This window comes from Apus apus, chromosome 7 (genome assembly GCF_020740795.1).
Source record: "Apus apus isolate bApuApu2 chromosome 7, bApuApu2.pri.cur, whole genome shotgun sequence".
NCBI classification, from domain to species: Eukaryota; Metazoa; Chordata; class Aves; order Apodiformes; family Apodidae; genus Apus; species Apus apus.
In genome coordinates this window covers 14,759,437-14,775,499 of record NC_067288.1, presented here as the reverse complement: position 1 = coordinate 14,775,499, position 16,063 = coordinate 14,759,437, and the positions used below count along the sequence as shown (strand labels likewise).

Below are 16,063 nucleotides of genomic sequence, written 5' to 3'. Positions count from 1 at the left end.
GGCTTAGAAGGTTTTTTTTCTCATTTCTTCTATGAGACTATCTCTGATTCCTTTGGCCACATCCAGCAATTTTAGATGCAATTAGAAAAGCTTCTCCTGGTTGGTTTGTTTGTTTTTTCCCCACAAGGCACTAGCCAGTGTCCTGTCCTCTTAGGAGAAAGCTTGTTGGAGAGGAGAAAGTCACAGAGAGGCTGAAGTGGCAGAAGCATGATCTCTCATTGCTATTTTGAGCAAATTTAGTCCCAAAGAACCAGGGACAGAGCAGAGGAAAAAAACTTCTCTGCAATTCCTCTTCTAATCTTCCCTTTTCTCTATTTGTTCCTGGTTTTGGCTACAAATCACCTTCACCCTTCTGTCTGTTACTGTCTTTTAGTGGTGATTCTCGTTTTCTCCCCATCCTGGGTCAGTAATAACCCCAGTTAATTCACTATGCCAAGACAACAGAAAAAAACAAAGTAATCTGTATTAGTCAGTGACCTCATCTACAGGTGCTGACACCAGAGCAACTAGGGATGTGGCTACAGCTGCACAGGGTAAGAGTGAGGCTTGGAGTAGGACACAGGAGCTCCCTAAGATGGCATTGCTGCCAAAACCCTGCCAATGGGAAGCTGTGGCCTCAGCAGAGAAGAGGGAAACAACACACACACCAGCAAATTAATTGCTAAGGCTGCGACTCACTGGTGTCTTCCTAAATTTTATTTTCACATACACAAAAGGTCACAGTCCTTCTCTCTAAATGCTGATGGGAATCTCTCAATCAGCAATACAATCAGAATTCTGTTCTAGTACACACTCAAAAAACTTGAAGAAAATTTTCTTCATTCATCTAATACTTCCTAGACAAACATTTAAAAGTCTTAAAAGGAATGGGTTTAAGAGATACTTACGTGGCTGTCTCACATTTGGCTTTGGAAGGGAAGGATCTGGTTTAAAAAAAAAAGACAAAACCCACAAAACATTAATTAGACAGAGTTCCACATAAAGCCGATAAACTATGCAAGCAACTTTCAGGATCTGATTTGACAGGAAGACATTCATTGTAGTTTTTAAAGCCCAGTAACTTCAGAAAAATGTGCTTGAATTAAAAAATCTTGCTCAGCTCAGAAAAGTTCTATTCAGATATTGATCATTCCTTGGAAGAACATATCTACAGCATAGTTAGTGTAGCATATATTTTGCCGGCAAGTACACCGCAACCTTTCCCACCCATCAGGTTTACCTCTGGTTATCCCTACGTGGAGCTCTTAAAAAGCACAGATTGCACAGGCTGTTTTAAGGTGATTACGTTGATCTGACTACTCGCTCATCACAAACATGAGATACCAGCATGCAAAATCACACACACAAAAGTTATATCAAACACTGGCTATCACATCTAAAGAAAAGTATTAAGGTATGATAAATGCTGCTTTGTCCAAACTGCATAAGTATGTGTTGATTCACACATTTTCCTGAGTCCTACTTGGTATTCTGCCTTGGAAGTTGGGTGAGTTTTTTTGTTTTGTTTCTTAATTATATATGGGAAATAGAGGATCATAACTATTATATCAAAGCTATTATTCTTGGCAACAATATCAAATATCATCATTATCAGCATATAACAGAAAGAGATAAGTAAACTTTTAAAAAGTGAAGAATTTTCCCTTCTTTTGCTTAACTTGCTTGTCATCTTTCTTCAAGAATGGCACCTCATGTAGAAGAACTAGAGATTCCGGCTTCAGACCTGAGGACCCATTTGGTTAGCAGCAGGTTGCTTCTGGATTGCCCAGTAACTTACAGATCACATTTAAATTCTGGCATATTTGAGTGTGTTCAGTGTAACAGCTGTAAAACGATTTGATAAGACAGTGTCCCAATATATGTTTTTGTATCTTTAGCAACTGAAAAAAAGTTTAATTGCTATGTAAACACAGTGGCTCAAAAATACTGAAAATAAATATATTTGAAGTATTCTTAAACCAAGACTATCCTTCTAACTCTAATGGCAGCACTAAACTGCCAGCAATATCCTGTAAGATCATTAGGCTCTGAGACACATGTACTTACAGTATCCAAAAAACATTTTATTCTTAAACTGTATTACTGGCACTTCTTCCAACATGAGTATCTCTTTTAGATCACTCTTGGCAGGATGGTAAGAAACAGGTGATTTTGGGGAATGGGTTGAGGGCTGGGGGGATTCTGCCTGCACAAATAAGCTGGGAAGTCATCAAGTGCATGTAACAGCAAAAGTGTAACTGAATGTAGTATTTGTGAGGAGGGCTGGACTGCAACCAAGGAGCATTAAACAGTACAAACATGGGTAAGGGCACTATCAGATTGTCCAAACACTCCACTAGCATATCCCAAGCGCCAAGGAAATGCTTTCTGAGCTGAGAATGAATTTTCCATGCTCATTGTGTCATTGGCCTCTCTACAAAGAATATCAAGTCTGCTAATTAATAATAGGCTGTGCAGCCCATTATCAGTTCTCCCCAGTGATTCAGTTCTTACATGTATTTAATGAGGGTTGCTCAGAGAAACACAGAAGCAGTGGGAATCTCTGAGGATCCAGGAAAAGCTTCTAATTCAAAGGTATCATCAGCCAGCCTTTAGGAATGATCATGCTTCTCTATACCTTCCTAAGATAGAGGCACTTGACAGTTGCTTTCTTGACCTCCTTTTTATGACCATTTTTTGCTGTAGAGAAAATAATCTAAAGTTTCCACACTTAGCAAAAATCTGAAAAATGACAATGGTAGATTATTTCATCCAAAGAAAACATATTTCCTAGCATTTAAATTGCTAGCTATATGCCTTTCATTGAAGTGTGTGTGTAAAATGCCAGAATGCAAAGGAAAAAAAAGTGACATGAAGTGAGGAGGTTTTAGATAGTTCCACAGGGATCTACTGCAATAATGTAAGTAACTGAGCTTGTAAATAACTAACAAAATTAGGAGAGGAGGAAGTTGTTCTCATTTTGATACATCGTTGTGATTTCTATTGCAGTCAATGACAGTCATAAGCTTATGTTTGAAGAAAAAATAGATGGCACTTTTACAATGAGCAGTTTGTTCTGAGTTTTAAAATGTCAAGTGAATGACTTCTCCATTTGGCTGGGAGAGCAGACCCAATGGCAGTAACTCATATAAGATCATGCACGGCAATGAATGTTCACCTGTGCACATGAAAGAAAGTGAAGAACACCACCTCTGAGTTGTAAATTCTCCTGTTCAATAATGTGATACAATTTCTTCTCCAAACCTTAGGTTCACGTAGTGGCCGACAATGGCATTTGGCTTTTAGAAAGGGGTCACTTGATTCCCTGCAGAACAACTGCACAGCAACAAAGCTACGTTGTTAAATGTGCCCCTCTATTATGTCTGAAAGCTGTGATATGCTGGCAAGATTTCCATCACGCATCCCACAATTAGACTCACACCCACACTCACCCACAATACAACAAAATACTCTATCATGCTGTTGTCTTGTAACTAATCTTTATAAATGTAGCTTGTCTTTGCACACTAAGACGTTGTGCCTCTGACAAAGACAACATTCTGAGCGGAGCTGAAGACGGGAGCTGTGCACAATGCTCCACTCATTGGAAGGGCAAGAGAGCTCAGAGTACAAGTCTGTTTACTGAAAGCTGAACTTCATTTGCAGGATTTACTCATTCCCAGTAGAATAACCACTGACAAAAAAAAAAAAGAGCTTTGCAGAAAGAGCACAGAATCAGGCCCAAAGCATAGTTTTAATTGTACCACTGACAGATCAAATACTTGCCTTTAATTCATAGTGGATTTGATCTGTATTAGCAAATTTGTTAAAAAAAACAAACAATCCAAAACCAAACCCAAACTAAACATGAGCTGACTTGCAGAGTTAAACAGGAACAGTTCTTGCTCATGTCCCCTAGCAATGCTGCATGGCACTTTAAATTGTTCAAAGACTAAAAAAAGCACACACTGCACAATGGAGGTTAAAGGACTTCTGATCCTCATCCTCTAGACACTCCCCAAAAAGCATTCCTAAAGTCCAACAATTGGAAGATTCTGATGTACACATGAAACCACAAAAGCTTCTGATGAAACTGACATGCTAATAAAAAAAGAAAAGATAATGCACAGGTATTTACTTCTACAAATGCATCAAAACGTGACTGATGCTGTTGTCAGAGGGATTAATTAAGAAAAACTTTCAAATTAAATTGTGAAAACAGCTCTTATTTCCCATCACTCACAGGTCATATTCTTAAGCTAGAGTACCATCTCATGATGCTGTTTACCATTATCTCAATGCTCTTCAGCCTGATTACTTCAACCAGTTACTGGCCACAATCCTGTTGTTTTTTTTTTCCATAAAAATTACATAATCAAGTAAGTCCCACCAAAGAGGAGCTAAAATACACTTGTGCATCCTATCTTCTGCTCTTAACAGTTAGCCTAATGAGTCTCTCTCTGCTGGGCATCCCTTTGCTTTATCAACTTATAAGGCTTTAGCATCCATAATACTTTGTAATTTCATCGTTGTTGTTCCTAAATATACATCTACAAGCACAACAAAGAAATAACACAGCTGGAAGCAGAGCACTGCCTTTGATCTCCAGGCAACAAGAACTTGCTGGAAACCCTACTGCTATACTCATACTTCTGAAACCCATATTGTGTATTCTTTTCTCAATGCCTGGCAAAACCACCTGTCCAGAGATCAATAAAGACAGTTAAAACACAGCAATGAACTGCCATGATTGCTGCCAAGGAAATATCTAAACAAATTACATTTTACAAACGTAGTATCACCACATGGAGTATCCAGTGTCACATACTTCAAATACTCCCTTATTTCAAGTGGCTGTGTGCTACACAATATAATGTATACAGCTTAATTAAGTAGTTCAGGCTCATTTTCATACCTTCTGGTTTTCCTTCATGTGTTATTACAAGGGGTTTGGTGAAGGTTTTCTTGTTGTGCATCATGGCCAAGATCATTTCAACATTGAGAGAGGTGCAAGCTTCATCAGGAGGAATGCACTGCCAATGGAAAAAAAGATAATCAGTGTGTGAGGTCAGAGAGTTACCCATCTGCCAGGACAGCTGTGCCAGCTGCACAGTTGCCTCATTATCACTTTTATCCTCTATTACTTAACAAAAAAGGAGAGAAGAACCTCCAAACAACCCCCATAAAATGTACCGGTGAAGGTAATTCTTAGCTATAATTCACAATGCAAGCTGTGCCTTCACTAAGGATCCTCTAACCTTTATGTAAGTGTAACAATTTAAATGGTAGTATTTATTTCATTTTATTATAAATGTTTTTTAAAAATCTGGTAGCCAAAACTGTAGCCACCAACACGTGCTGATCAACAATGACAAATCTCCTTTAAAATATACAGATAAGGGGGATTAGCATAAACCCTAAAGCAAAAATACATTCCAAATTCTTAGAACACATTAACAACTAATTTACAGCAATTTTCATTAGTTATAAAACAAAATTTGACAATTCTCTTTTGAAACAATCAGATTGCAGTATTTTCTGATATTATGCATGTGTTTGGGAATTAAAGCTAACATAAGTTTGTGCTTTGGATATGGCTGTAATATGGATAGCAAAGATAAACCTGAACAACTTGCAAAATAAAAAGCCATTTCTATTTATCCCACGTAACCAGCTAATGGAATTTAAACAGAAGCTGTATATTTTGCAAAATGCATGGGTATCACAACTCTTACTTGAGCCTAGAGATATCATGCTCATTACATCAATTCCATAGAAAAATCTGTTTATTCTCTTTGAAGTTCAAATAATAAAAAAAATAATCTTATTTTCACCTAAATCAGAAGTTCAGACTTCAATAAATTACTAACCTTTGGCAGTCCTTGAGTATCTGTGTCTTTATTTGTACACAAAGTCAACTCGCAGTGAAGAAAGAGCAGTGAGATGTTGAACATTGGTTTAAACACAAAGCTAAATCTTTTTTTGTCCTTCTGTGCATGTGGTATTGGAAAGTTCACCTTCTCAATGCTGTAGAATTTAACAGATTCATCTTTAGGACAAATGTTTTCTATAATGGTGTAGTCAGACATTCTATCTGGATTTGAAAACGGGGAAACAAAGCATGTTTGAATGGCAAAGCCCAAGGATCTGTCAGCTTTAGTCACAGACACCTGCATTAAAAAGAAAGGAGATGGCAAGATCTCAGAAATTCCATTTTTAGTTCACATTTCATTAACATTTTCAACAATTTTTAAGCAGTTTTCCAGTGCCACTTCCAATCTGAACTATTTTGAAGGCTAGATGTTAAGGGTAGACTCTCAAACTGAGAGAGATAATCTGTAGTTTCAAAACCAGCAGCTGTTTAATAGCAAAACCATGCACAGATACAGCCAGCCCTTATCTTTCTGACAGTAGATATAAAACCCAGGCCAGATCAGATTCGAAGTCAATGACTGCTACTGCCACCTGAGATGGCACTGCTTACCCTAGACACAGAATAGTGCTATATGGAAGTCAGTTGCTAATACCATGTCTTTAAATCTGTTTGAAACTCAAATGAGAAAGAAAGAGGGGAAAAAAAAAAAATGCAACAAGACACAACAGAGCACCCATCCCCAGCCTGGACAGGAATGCAGAGGCAGAGAGGAGGTCATGGTCTAAGATGTGGGTAGCATTCCTGGACTCAGGGGGCCAGGGAGCCTCCTTAAAAGCCATTAATTTCTTGTGAAATGTTCCTTTTAGTTCATTGTAGCCCTGAAATTCATGTGCTTTTATGATAAAAAAGTAAGGCTGCAAATTTCCAGGGCACTCATATTGTTCAGCTGGACTGGAATGCAGACAACAAATGCTACAGAATAAGTAGAAAAAAAATGTAAATGGGATTTTGTAACAGATGAAGCATGTTGCTCTTAATAAACAACAGAAGTGTTGTGCCTAATCATTAACATTGCCTGATGAAAACAGTTTAACAAGAAATAAATTTCCCTCTTCGAAGAAAAATGTGTCTTAAATGTGTACTTAATCCTCATGTACTGCCTGTATATTTAAGAAAGCCTGCCAAATTTTCCTATGGTTTACACAGATATTTTTAATGCTATGCATTGTGCAGTAAATAAAGGCTTTTCTCAGTTTTCCTCTCCCTTATGTAAGCAGCAGTCACATTAAAGATGAAGAGATGTGCTGAGGAATCTAAGCAAAAAGACCATCTTCTAAGAACAGAAATAAAGACTGATGAATGAAAGCCCTGCCACAGATACTGAGAGGTAAACAAGCTGATGGTCTAAGCTAGTTTATACAGATTATGGCAAGGAGGACAGGCATACTACAGTATCATGAAACACCACTGAGTAAATAAAAAGATGAATGATATCTCAAGGAGAACTACAGGAGGAAGGGGAGAACAAAACATGGTAAGAAAAGTGCAGTAGAGAATAAAGAAAAAATTGCTAAAAGATTCAAATACAAAAAGCCATTTACAGCAGAGAAGGAAAAGGGAGATACCGAGTTCTTACAGATTATGATTTAAGCAATTTTTTGACAAAAAAAATAAATGTTAATAACAAAAGTAAAACAGAAATACAAACAAACCAAAAAATTTTCAGCTAAGAACAGTCACAGAACTTCAAAACTGATACAGATTTTCCACTGTGCAAGAAGGATAAAAAGAAAAAAAAATAAGAAAAAAGGCCAGAACAGGTGATGAAGAAATCAGAACATCTGTCTGAATAAACAGCTCCAGAACCAGACAAATTCAGAGGGCTCAGAGCCAGGGGGATTCATCTCAGAGCACTGAAGGAAGCAGCTGGTTTTATACAAATAAAAAAGAAAAGTATCTTTTATAAATATATTCTTAACTGAGTGGGACATACTTTCTTTTTGCTTCAACTATCCTAAGTGCTTTTCACTGGGTAAAAGAATGAGGAAGAGCCACAACACACTGAATCAATGAAGAAAACTGCATCAATGTCAAATAGGCCACTATGTTTATAATGTGCAACATGGGCTCACAAAGATGAACTAAGTAGGGCACAAGAAACCTGGCACAGCACTGTTTCTGTCTATATATTCCTTATCCTGGTCTTACAAGCTCACAGCTTACCACTCCCTGATTTACTCAGCTATAAACTGATGATACTGCTTCATTGCAAATGTCTTATTTATTAATGCCTACCATTATTTAAATAATGCAAAATTCTGTTAACATGTCTATCTTTAGAAATACTGACCATATTCATTTGAAATTCCCCAGATTTCGCAGGCAATGTAGCAACACATGGAAATATCATCAGGTCCAAAACACACCTGGCTGTTGATTTTGCTATTCTTATTTATCTAAAGCTGCTTAATCTCTTGTCACAGAATTCAAAGGATTGCAACTGGCTTTTGTAAGTGGACTGGAGAAGGATCAGCGTCTGTATTAACATTGTAACCCGAGAACACTAGCGTGTGGAGGACAGACACCTGTAACTATTAATCATATGTCTACATTTTTCAGATGAGGTTCAGTCATATTACCCAACAAAATAAACTCTGAAGGTGTCAGTCATCAGGAAATGCCAGTTTAGAGCAAGAGCTCAGAGACCACTTCACATTCTGCACAGAAAAGATTTGGCAAGAATGACCAATTTACTCTTTAGCTAAATTCATCCATTTTGCAAGAATCCTTTTGCTTTTAACCCAAAACATTGACCTGTTTCTTACCTCTCGGTTTCTGTTCTCTGCAGCCACCAATGAACCTACCTGTCTGCCTAAAGCAAACACACAGTGAGACCTTTCAACTGATAGGAACAGATTTGGCCTAATTGAATGGCCTTGCAAAATGCTTCCCTGTTAGTTTGAAAGTGCGCTTTTTTTTTTCCCCCAAAATTTGTTACCTCTACATATATTGGCCCATTCTCAGCAACAGAGAAGAGTCCTTGGGAAGGAGCAAGGAACAGATCTGTTTTGTAGAGCTCCATGTTGAAGGTCACATTGGTGATGTGTGGTTCAGGAGGCCATAACAAGCCTCTGTCATCCTCTGGCTGCTGCAGTGTGCAATTAAACTGAAATTAAAAAAACCAATACAAATACATTATAAGTCAGGAGTAGTAGCTGGATAAGAATAAATTTGGAGTGTACAATGCAGGCCCACCCATGGTCTGTCTACTTAGTGCGAATCTTCAACAGGGTCACAGGAAATAGAAGTGAGAAGAAATGTGTTAAAAGACAAATTAATTGCTATACAATTAACATAATTTATGTGAAGTGCCTATTATAGTAGGTGTTTCTCTATTGTCAGGTGCAAAATAGAGAGTAACATACCGCAATTTCAGGCCAGCTTGAGAAAGCAGCATCTCCCTCATCAGCATCCCCTGGAAATCCATTATCACCTGATTCCATGTCATCATCATCAAAGCCACTGCTTTCAGCTGGTGGTGACAGCTGAATGACAATCTGCACAAAAGGTATTGCAAATGCATACAATTAGGTGATAACTGAGCACTCTCTCTTCATGGTTATTATTTTCTCCTCACTTCAGAACAATGCAAGGGCCAAAGAAGTGCACCAGCCAAGCAGCTGGTGAAGGCCTGTCTTACACAGCCTTGTGCTGAGCATGTAAGCTACATCAGTCATGTTTAGAGAACACTCCTTAGGTTTTTTCCTACAGTTCAGAGCGAGCAAAGATACCAATCTGGGTGCTAGTGTCTGAATGAGCACCCCTGCATTTCCATTCTATTTCTAGTATTTCTATAACCAACACTGGAAAAAGAAATGGTTTTCTAAAATTATTGTTTGCAATGTACAGCTTTCCTTAAGGCACGCATGGAAAATCACTGAAAGTCATGAGAGGATTTTCTGTCATTTGCATGTTTTTTTCAGAGATGTACACCCAAACCCCATGATGTCCCTCTCCTAAGTTTTCCTTTGTTTTTCTCTGCGTTTCTACTGAATTACTCCTCCCTCCCCATGTTTTTTTTTTTCCCCTCATTTGCACATTTCTCCATTTCTTCCTGACAATTCCTGGTTTTGTTTTCTAGTATTCTGCACTCTGCTTCTTCTTTATGCCCTGCAGCTCCTCAGCTAGTCCCCTCCCTTCCAGGACTTCATCTTTGTTGTCTTGGACATAGAGCAACTGCTAAGAAGTAACATGTACACTTGACACTCCCCTGCATGGTATTTACTTTTTAGGAGAAATGCTTCCAAATTCTGAAAGATACCATACATTGTTTAGAGTTTTAAAAAGTAGCTAAGACTATCAAAACACATGATGGATGACACATGGAAGTTTAGTTTGGGCCATAACAGAATGTAGGGACAATCACTCAATGGACTCAACCTTGAAGGTCTTTTCCAACCTAAATGATTCTATGAAAAAATGATTCCATGACAGTATTTAGCTCCAGACTCCTGCTATCCAGTAGCTGGGAGATGTTTCTATCCAGACTCTTGTTTTGGGACTGTTTATAAAATTAGGTACTACAGACTTGCCAGTATAGAATGGTTTTAACCAGGCAAGGTTAGATCAGACTGCCTCAGCTGTGTTTGGGTTGGACCACAGGCTTTCCATCATTTGCCAAGGTTACTTCTATGTACTGGAAGGCTCAGCAAGAGAAACATGTCATTACTTTCCAACCCAGATTAGCTGAACTGTACTGAAGCTCATAAGCTTAGCCAGTCTGGAAGCTGTTGCTCAGAACCCAAGTGGGCTCCTTAGCATCATCGCTCATATACAAGTACTCAAGAATTAAGTCCCTTGATGAGATACATCAACGGAAATAAAATATGAAATCAAATTATAAGAGAGAAGCGTGCACAGATGTCTTTCCTCACAGTTTGAAAGCCTTTTTCACACACAGAAGAAAAAATGTCACCTAACATTATTCAACACTTGATTTAAGTAGTAATAGCTTTGTACAATCACAATACTCCATTCCTACTCCTCCTTAGAGGTACGTAATGTAACTGCTTACGTATGTACGTATGTACATCAAAGCTGCATAGGAAAAGCTGGTACAACATCTGAGACTGGTACAGCTGGTCCCCAAAGTGCAGTCATGCAGTTTTGTAGACTTATTTAACTCCAACTCCTCCATTTTCCTTTTCCTTTCTGACCACTGAAGCACACCAAATGTGCAGCCCTCTATTTGCTTGAATACAAGGACAGTAGATGCAATTAGGTTTGAGATAGACAGGAAAAGATCAGGATGCTTCCTTTTTGCTAAGACCAAAGCTAACTACAATGGCTTCCTTGTATCACTCTGATACACAGTGCAGAAGATGGCTCCTCTTTGTAAAATACTCACAGAGTTAAAATAAACGATCTTGTTCAAGATATAGGCTGTCCGAGTCCCACATTTGTTCAGTGAAGACTCCAAAATGAAATGGGTACCATTCATCCTGGCTTTGCAAGAGTGATCCAGCAGCGAGAGTTCTGTCCTTGTGTAGCCACTAGCCTGAAACAAAGGCACTTTGTAAGTGTCTGAAACAATTGTGTTAGGCTCTTGCTTCAAGTGCAGCTCAGAATGCTGCTCATGACTGCTGATAGGAGGAAGTGAAGTTCATTGTACTGACATCCAGGGAAGGTCACTCTCAATGCTCTGTTATACATGACAGGCAGGGAATAAATGTAACACGGAACAAAGAAAACAACAGGTTCATTCTTAATCTGCTGATTAATAATACTGACTCTGTTTGGTCTGAAATGAACTAAAAATGCTGTCTGTATCGGACTCTTTCACAGTGCAAATGGACATGAGCAACCCGTGGGGTGGTAGATGGTGAAGAGACCTACACAAGTCTCACATAGATATCAAAAGCAGCTTCTTTTTATTTTGAAGATTAAAAACTCAGATTGATAGATAAGTACAGTAATTTTTTTACATGAGCAACCCTGCAAAGCTGTAATCAGAAATCCCTCTACAAAACTACTCCACTGCTGGGAAGAAGAAAGATGATCCTGAGTTATGACAAAGAACATCTACAGTATAATTTCCTCATCAAACTATTTTGGGGGGTTGGGTGATGATGGCTGTAGATCCTAGAATGTTTATTTTTTTCAGTGAACACACAAATAAAATGGTCTGCCCAAAAAGCCTGCCCAAATTTGAGAATATGGGATCACACCAACCTGCAGAGAATCTTTTTCTACAGCTACTGTCATGACTTTGCCATCGCACTTTATTGACAGGGCTACATCAGCACTGCCCTGAACCTCTTCAGGTTCTTTCTGTTTTGAGAGGGAATGCTCAAAGTCATGATTTATTAATGTATCCACTGAATCGCTGGATGGGAAGATTCCTTCTCCTGCTGTGTCATGTCTTCCTCTGTTAATGTGAAAAGGAAAAGTCAGGCCATCACTTAATGCAGGATTCTTTGGGACAGGCAGTGGGTTAGCACCCAGCAATTCTGTCAGCTCCGGAGGAAGTGAATGGTCTTCTTCATCATTCATCTCTTCTAAAAGAAGGGGAAAAAAAAAAAAAAAAAAAGAGCATTAGTTATTCAACATTTTTCCTAAAAGTATTAACAGCTACAATTTTTTTTTTCCAAAAAATATTGCTCAGAAAGGAAGTTCTTGAAGGACATAATCCAGACCAGAATCTTTGTCCTTTTCAAAGGTAACTAGCCAAAATTTCTCCACTAAGAGTTCAGTTATTACTAAGGCATCTAATGGTGGTACATATGTTTAGTCCCTTCTAGAAATCTGCCTCCATAAGAGTTGAAAATAAGCTTTGAGAAGTGGGCCTATTATATACAAAAGGCACGCACAGAGGTAAAAGAAACATCACATTCAACAAATACACTATTCTAGTGCTGCTGAAATGGCCTAAGTGCAAAACATTCGGTGAAATTATATGATTACCTGTCCCATCACAAACTCAGTCACTCCACTGTTATGGAACTACAGAGTTAACTTAAACAAGAGTTAACTTTATACCAAGTAAATGAGAACACTGTCTCCTGGCTTATACATTACTGCTCGGCACAGAAATCTCAACATTTGGCCCAAACAGATAATTATCTGTAACCCATGAGAATTAAATTGATAAAACTCATGTGAATATAAGCTTATCAAAACAGCTAAATAGTATTTTTAGTGGTTGAAATTCAGAACCAGTAAAAAAGCAGATGCAACTCCACTAGTTTCAATGGATGCAGATGTCTTTACATCAGCAATGACTTCAGGCAAATAACTACCTTTTTTCAAATGTTTGTATTTATTACATTCACTCACACTTTTCTGGAAGGCCAGTTTTGTCTCTAAACAACTTAAACATTTATTTAATTGAATCAAGGAAACACTATACTCTGTACTTTTGGAATAAAAGTAGAAATCAAAGCTGGATTTATTAACTAACAAGATATCCAGTTGCTGAAGTAAATTCCAGTGAACACTGGGCATGGGCAACTGTAACAGCAGTTGAGCAACCTGGTCTAGAGGAAGGTGTCCCTTCCCATTGCAGAGGGGCCGAACTAGATAATCTTTAAGTTGTCTTCCAATCTAAACCATTCTACAACTTTATGATAATAGCTTATGAGCTGGATAAACTATAAACATTTCACTCCACCAACATAACAGGAAATAACACAATTTGCCAGGCCTTTTCGAATAAAAAAGTCACATATTTTTTATTTTTTATTTTTTTTAAAAACAGCATTCATAGCTATCACCAGCATTCTTGATGAGGAACAGTGCAAGTGCAACCCCCAACAACAAAGCTTCAAACTGAGGAAGGACCTCTCAAACAATCATATTCCTGGAAATATAAAATAAGTTTTTTCTATACGCTAAAACTCCATCTTCAAGCTTACCTGTATCTTCAAGTTGCAGATGAAATCTGTTAGCAACAGGGGCTTTTGTGTAGGAAGTAACTGGACTATAGTTATGCTCATAAGCCCACTTGATCAGACTCTCATGTGATGAGGGAATATCAGGTATTATTGATTTACTCATAGTCATGGATCGTTCTGTTTCCTTTCCAAAACCAATACTATTTGATGTCTGCAAGCAAAGAAAAGCTTGGTTCATTATTTGCCATTGAAGGATACTTAAAATGGAATAGTGACACTGATTGAATGTTTTTTACTCTATTTTACTCTATTAAATAACAGCAAACTGAGGACACCTGGGAAATAAAGCAAATTCTGCTACCTTAGGCACAAAACTGCTGCTTACATGGAGAAAAGCCCCCCTTCCTCCCAGCCTCTGCCTGGAGTACAATAAAGCAAGGTAGCCAGAAACTCTTAATCCCTAAACTAGACAAAGACATTTACAGCCATTTGTGTAATGCCATATTCAAAACTGAGTTGAATTACTTCAGAGGAGAGGTGAACTGAAGACGACAACTAATTTTTCAAATGTCCCCTTCATTTCTTTGGTTAGAGCATTATTTAACCTTTATTCAAATGAGCATTACTGAAAATGGCAAGATGTAACATGCTTATGAAACAGAGCTGATATCAGCTAATGCTCTAAAGTCAGCTGGCACTAAGGACAGTCTGGGCCTCTCTGATTAAGCTTCATACTAGAAATGTTGTGTGCCTCCTGCAAAATGTTGTGTATGTTAAACAGGACTGACTTAAATGCTTAACAGAGCAGTAAGTGAGAGCACGCACATTTATGCAAGGCCAAACTACTCAAAAGACAACATACATTTTCCGCACATAAATAAAATTTAAAAATTAACACTATAATGACACCTAACAATATAAGCTTTACATATATACATGAATACAGCATACTCATAAATACACTTGCTGACCTCTTAGTTTTATTATTAAATAATTAGAGGTAACAACTGATCAGAGTTGGCCATAGAATACAGATGGGTCAAAAAGTCAGTTAGCTTTTGATTTTCAGTAAATGTTTTGCAAACCTCCAAATTTTCTTGTCAAAACAGGGAAGTAAAAGGAATATAACAAGCATCTCTAGCTGTTAGAAGTGGTGCAGTTAGAAAACATTCCCTGGTAGTACACTTTTGTTTTTAAGTGCTTGGCATCTTAAACATGTATTCATACAATGCTAAACACATGTATTTACTTTTACATTCATAACTTCACTATATCACTGTAACAATCATATCAAAAACTACAGAACAATAGACACCAGAAAAGGCAAAGCAACCCAATTTTTAATGATTTCTGCAAGGGGAATGAATTGCCTTCTCTATATGGAGACAGCATCATTGAATGCTCTACAACAAACACTTCCATGCCTGATTACCTTCTCCATCGTATAGGTGGCTTTTTTTTTTTTTAAATCCCGATTGTTTTTGCTCCTTGTGAACAAATCTTAATTCTCTTCCATGCTAGAATGTAAAAAGATTGACTGCACTGATCTCTTTTGCCCAGATCACTTTCAGACAGTGGGCCTATGGACCTGCTTCCCAGTGTCACAGAGCTCAGAGCTCTCTATCTGACCTCAGAAATGGAGCTTCTGAACAAAGACATGAATAAAGGTCATAGTAGAGCCCTGATGGAATGGCATAGTTTACCTCCAGCTCCCTCCCTCATTTCTTCTAATGATCCAGTTCTGCATCCTTTAAACACTCACAGCTTCCCAACTGAAGGTAAAGGGAATTTTAGGTGCAAAGTATCTGGTTTGAGGATACCATTACCAGCACAGTTATCAATGACCAGCAAAGGCCACTGAAGAACAAAAAAGCAGCATCAGTTTCTAATTTTAGTGTGTTACTACTCATTTTGATAAAATAATATTTTATTTTTCAACAGACATAAAACTGGACATGATCTATCTCATTTTTGTATTACCACACAGCTTTGACTGGTTGGAATTATTATGCTACCCCAACATTGCTGGATCTCCCTCTCTGCTTCTCTTTATTTTTGTCATGAGGAGACAGCTGAACAAATATCTCAGAATTTTACTGTCCTAGCTGGCACCTGACCATTTTCAGGACTTGTTTATACCTCTCCACTCCATGCTGAGCCTGTAAATGTTCAGTCCTGCACCACCACAGTGAAACAAATCCAAGCAAATGGCTTGCAGAAATAGACATCCTTCACTTGCCTGTCCTGCCAACACCTTCACATGTGATGTATGAAACCAGGCGATCAGAGCCACTTACTAAATGACTCAGAACAGAGA

The 16,063-nt window shown here is 38.0% G+C and overlaps 1 protein-coding gene across 2 annotated transcripts in view; it reads right to left on the bottom strand.

Annotated features, from left to right (window-relative positions):
* Positions 1–16,063, bottom strand: part of TGFBR3 (transforming growth factor beta receptor 3) — a 115,978-nt gene that overhangs the window by 10,943 nt on the left and 88,972 nt on the right. The window contains exons 8-15 of one of the 2 annotated variants that reach the window (XM_051625324.1): positions 13,768–13,957; positions 12,086–12,411; positions 11,262–11,411; positions 9,280–9,411; positions 8,853–9,020; positions 5,850–6,149; positions 4,895–5,012; positions 888–923 (exon numbers count right to left, since the gene is read on the bottom strand). In XM_051625324.1, the coding sequence (XP_051481284.1) occupies positions 888–923; positions 4,895–5,012; positions 5,850–6,149; positions 8,853–9,020; positions 9,280–9,411; positions 11,262–11,411; positions 12,086–12,411; positions 13,768–13,957 (1,420 nt within the window). The remainder of the gene's footprint in view (positions 1–887; positions 924–4,894; positions 5,013–5,849; positions 6,150–8,852; positions 9,021–9,279; positions 9,412–11,261; positions 11,412–12,085; positions 12,412–13,767; positions 13,958–16,063) is intronic. The other variant, XM_051625325.1, reaches the window with a different exon arrangement.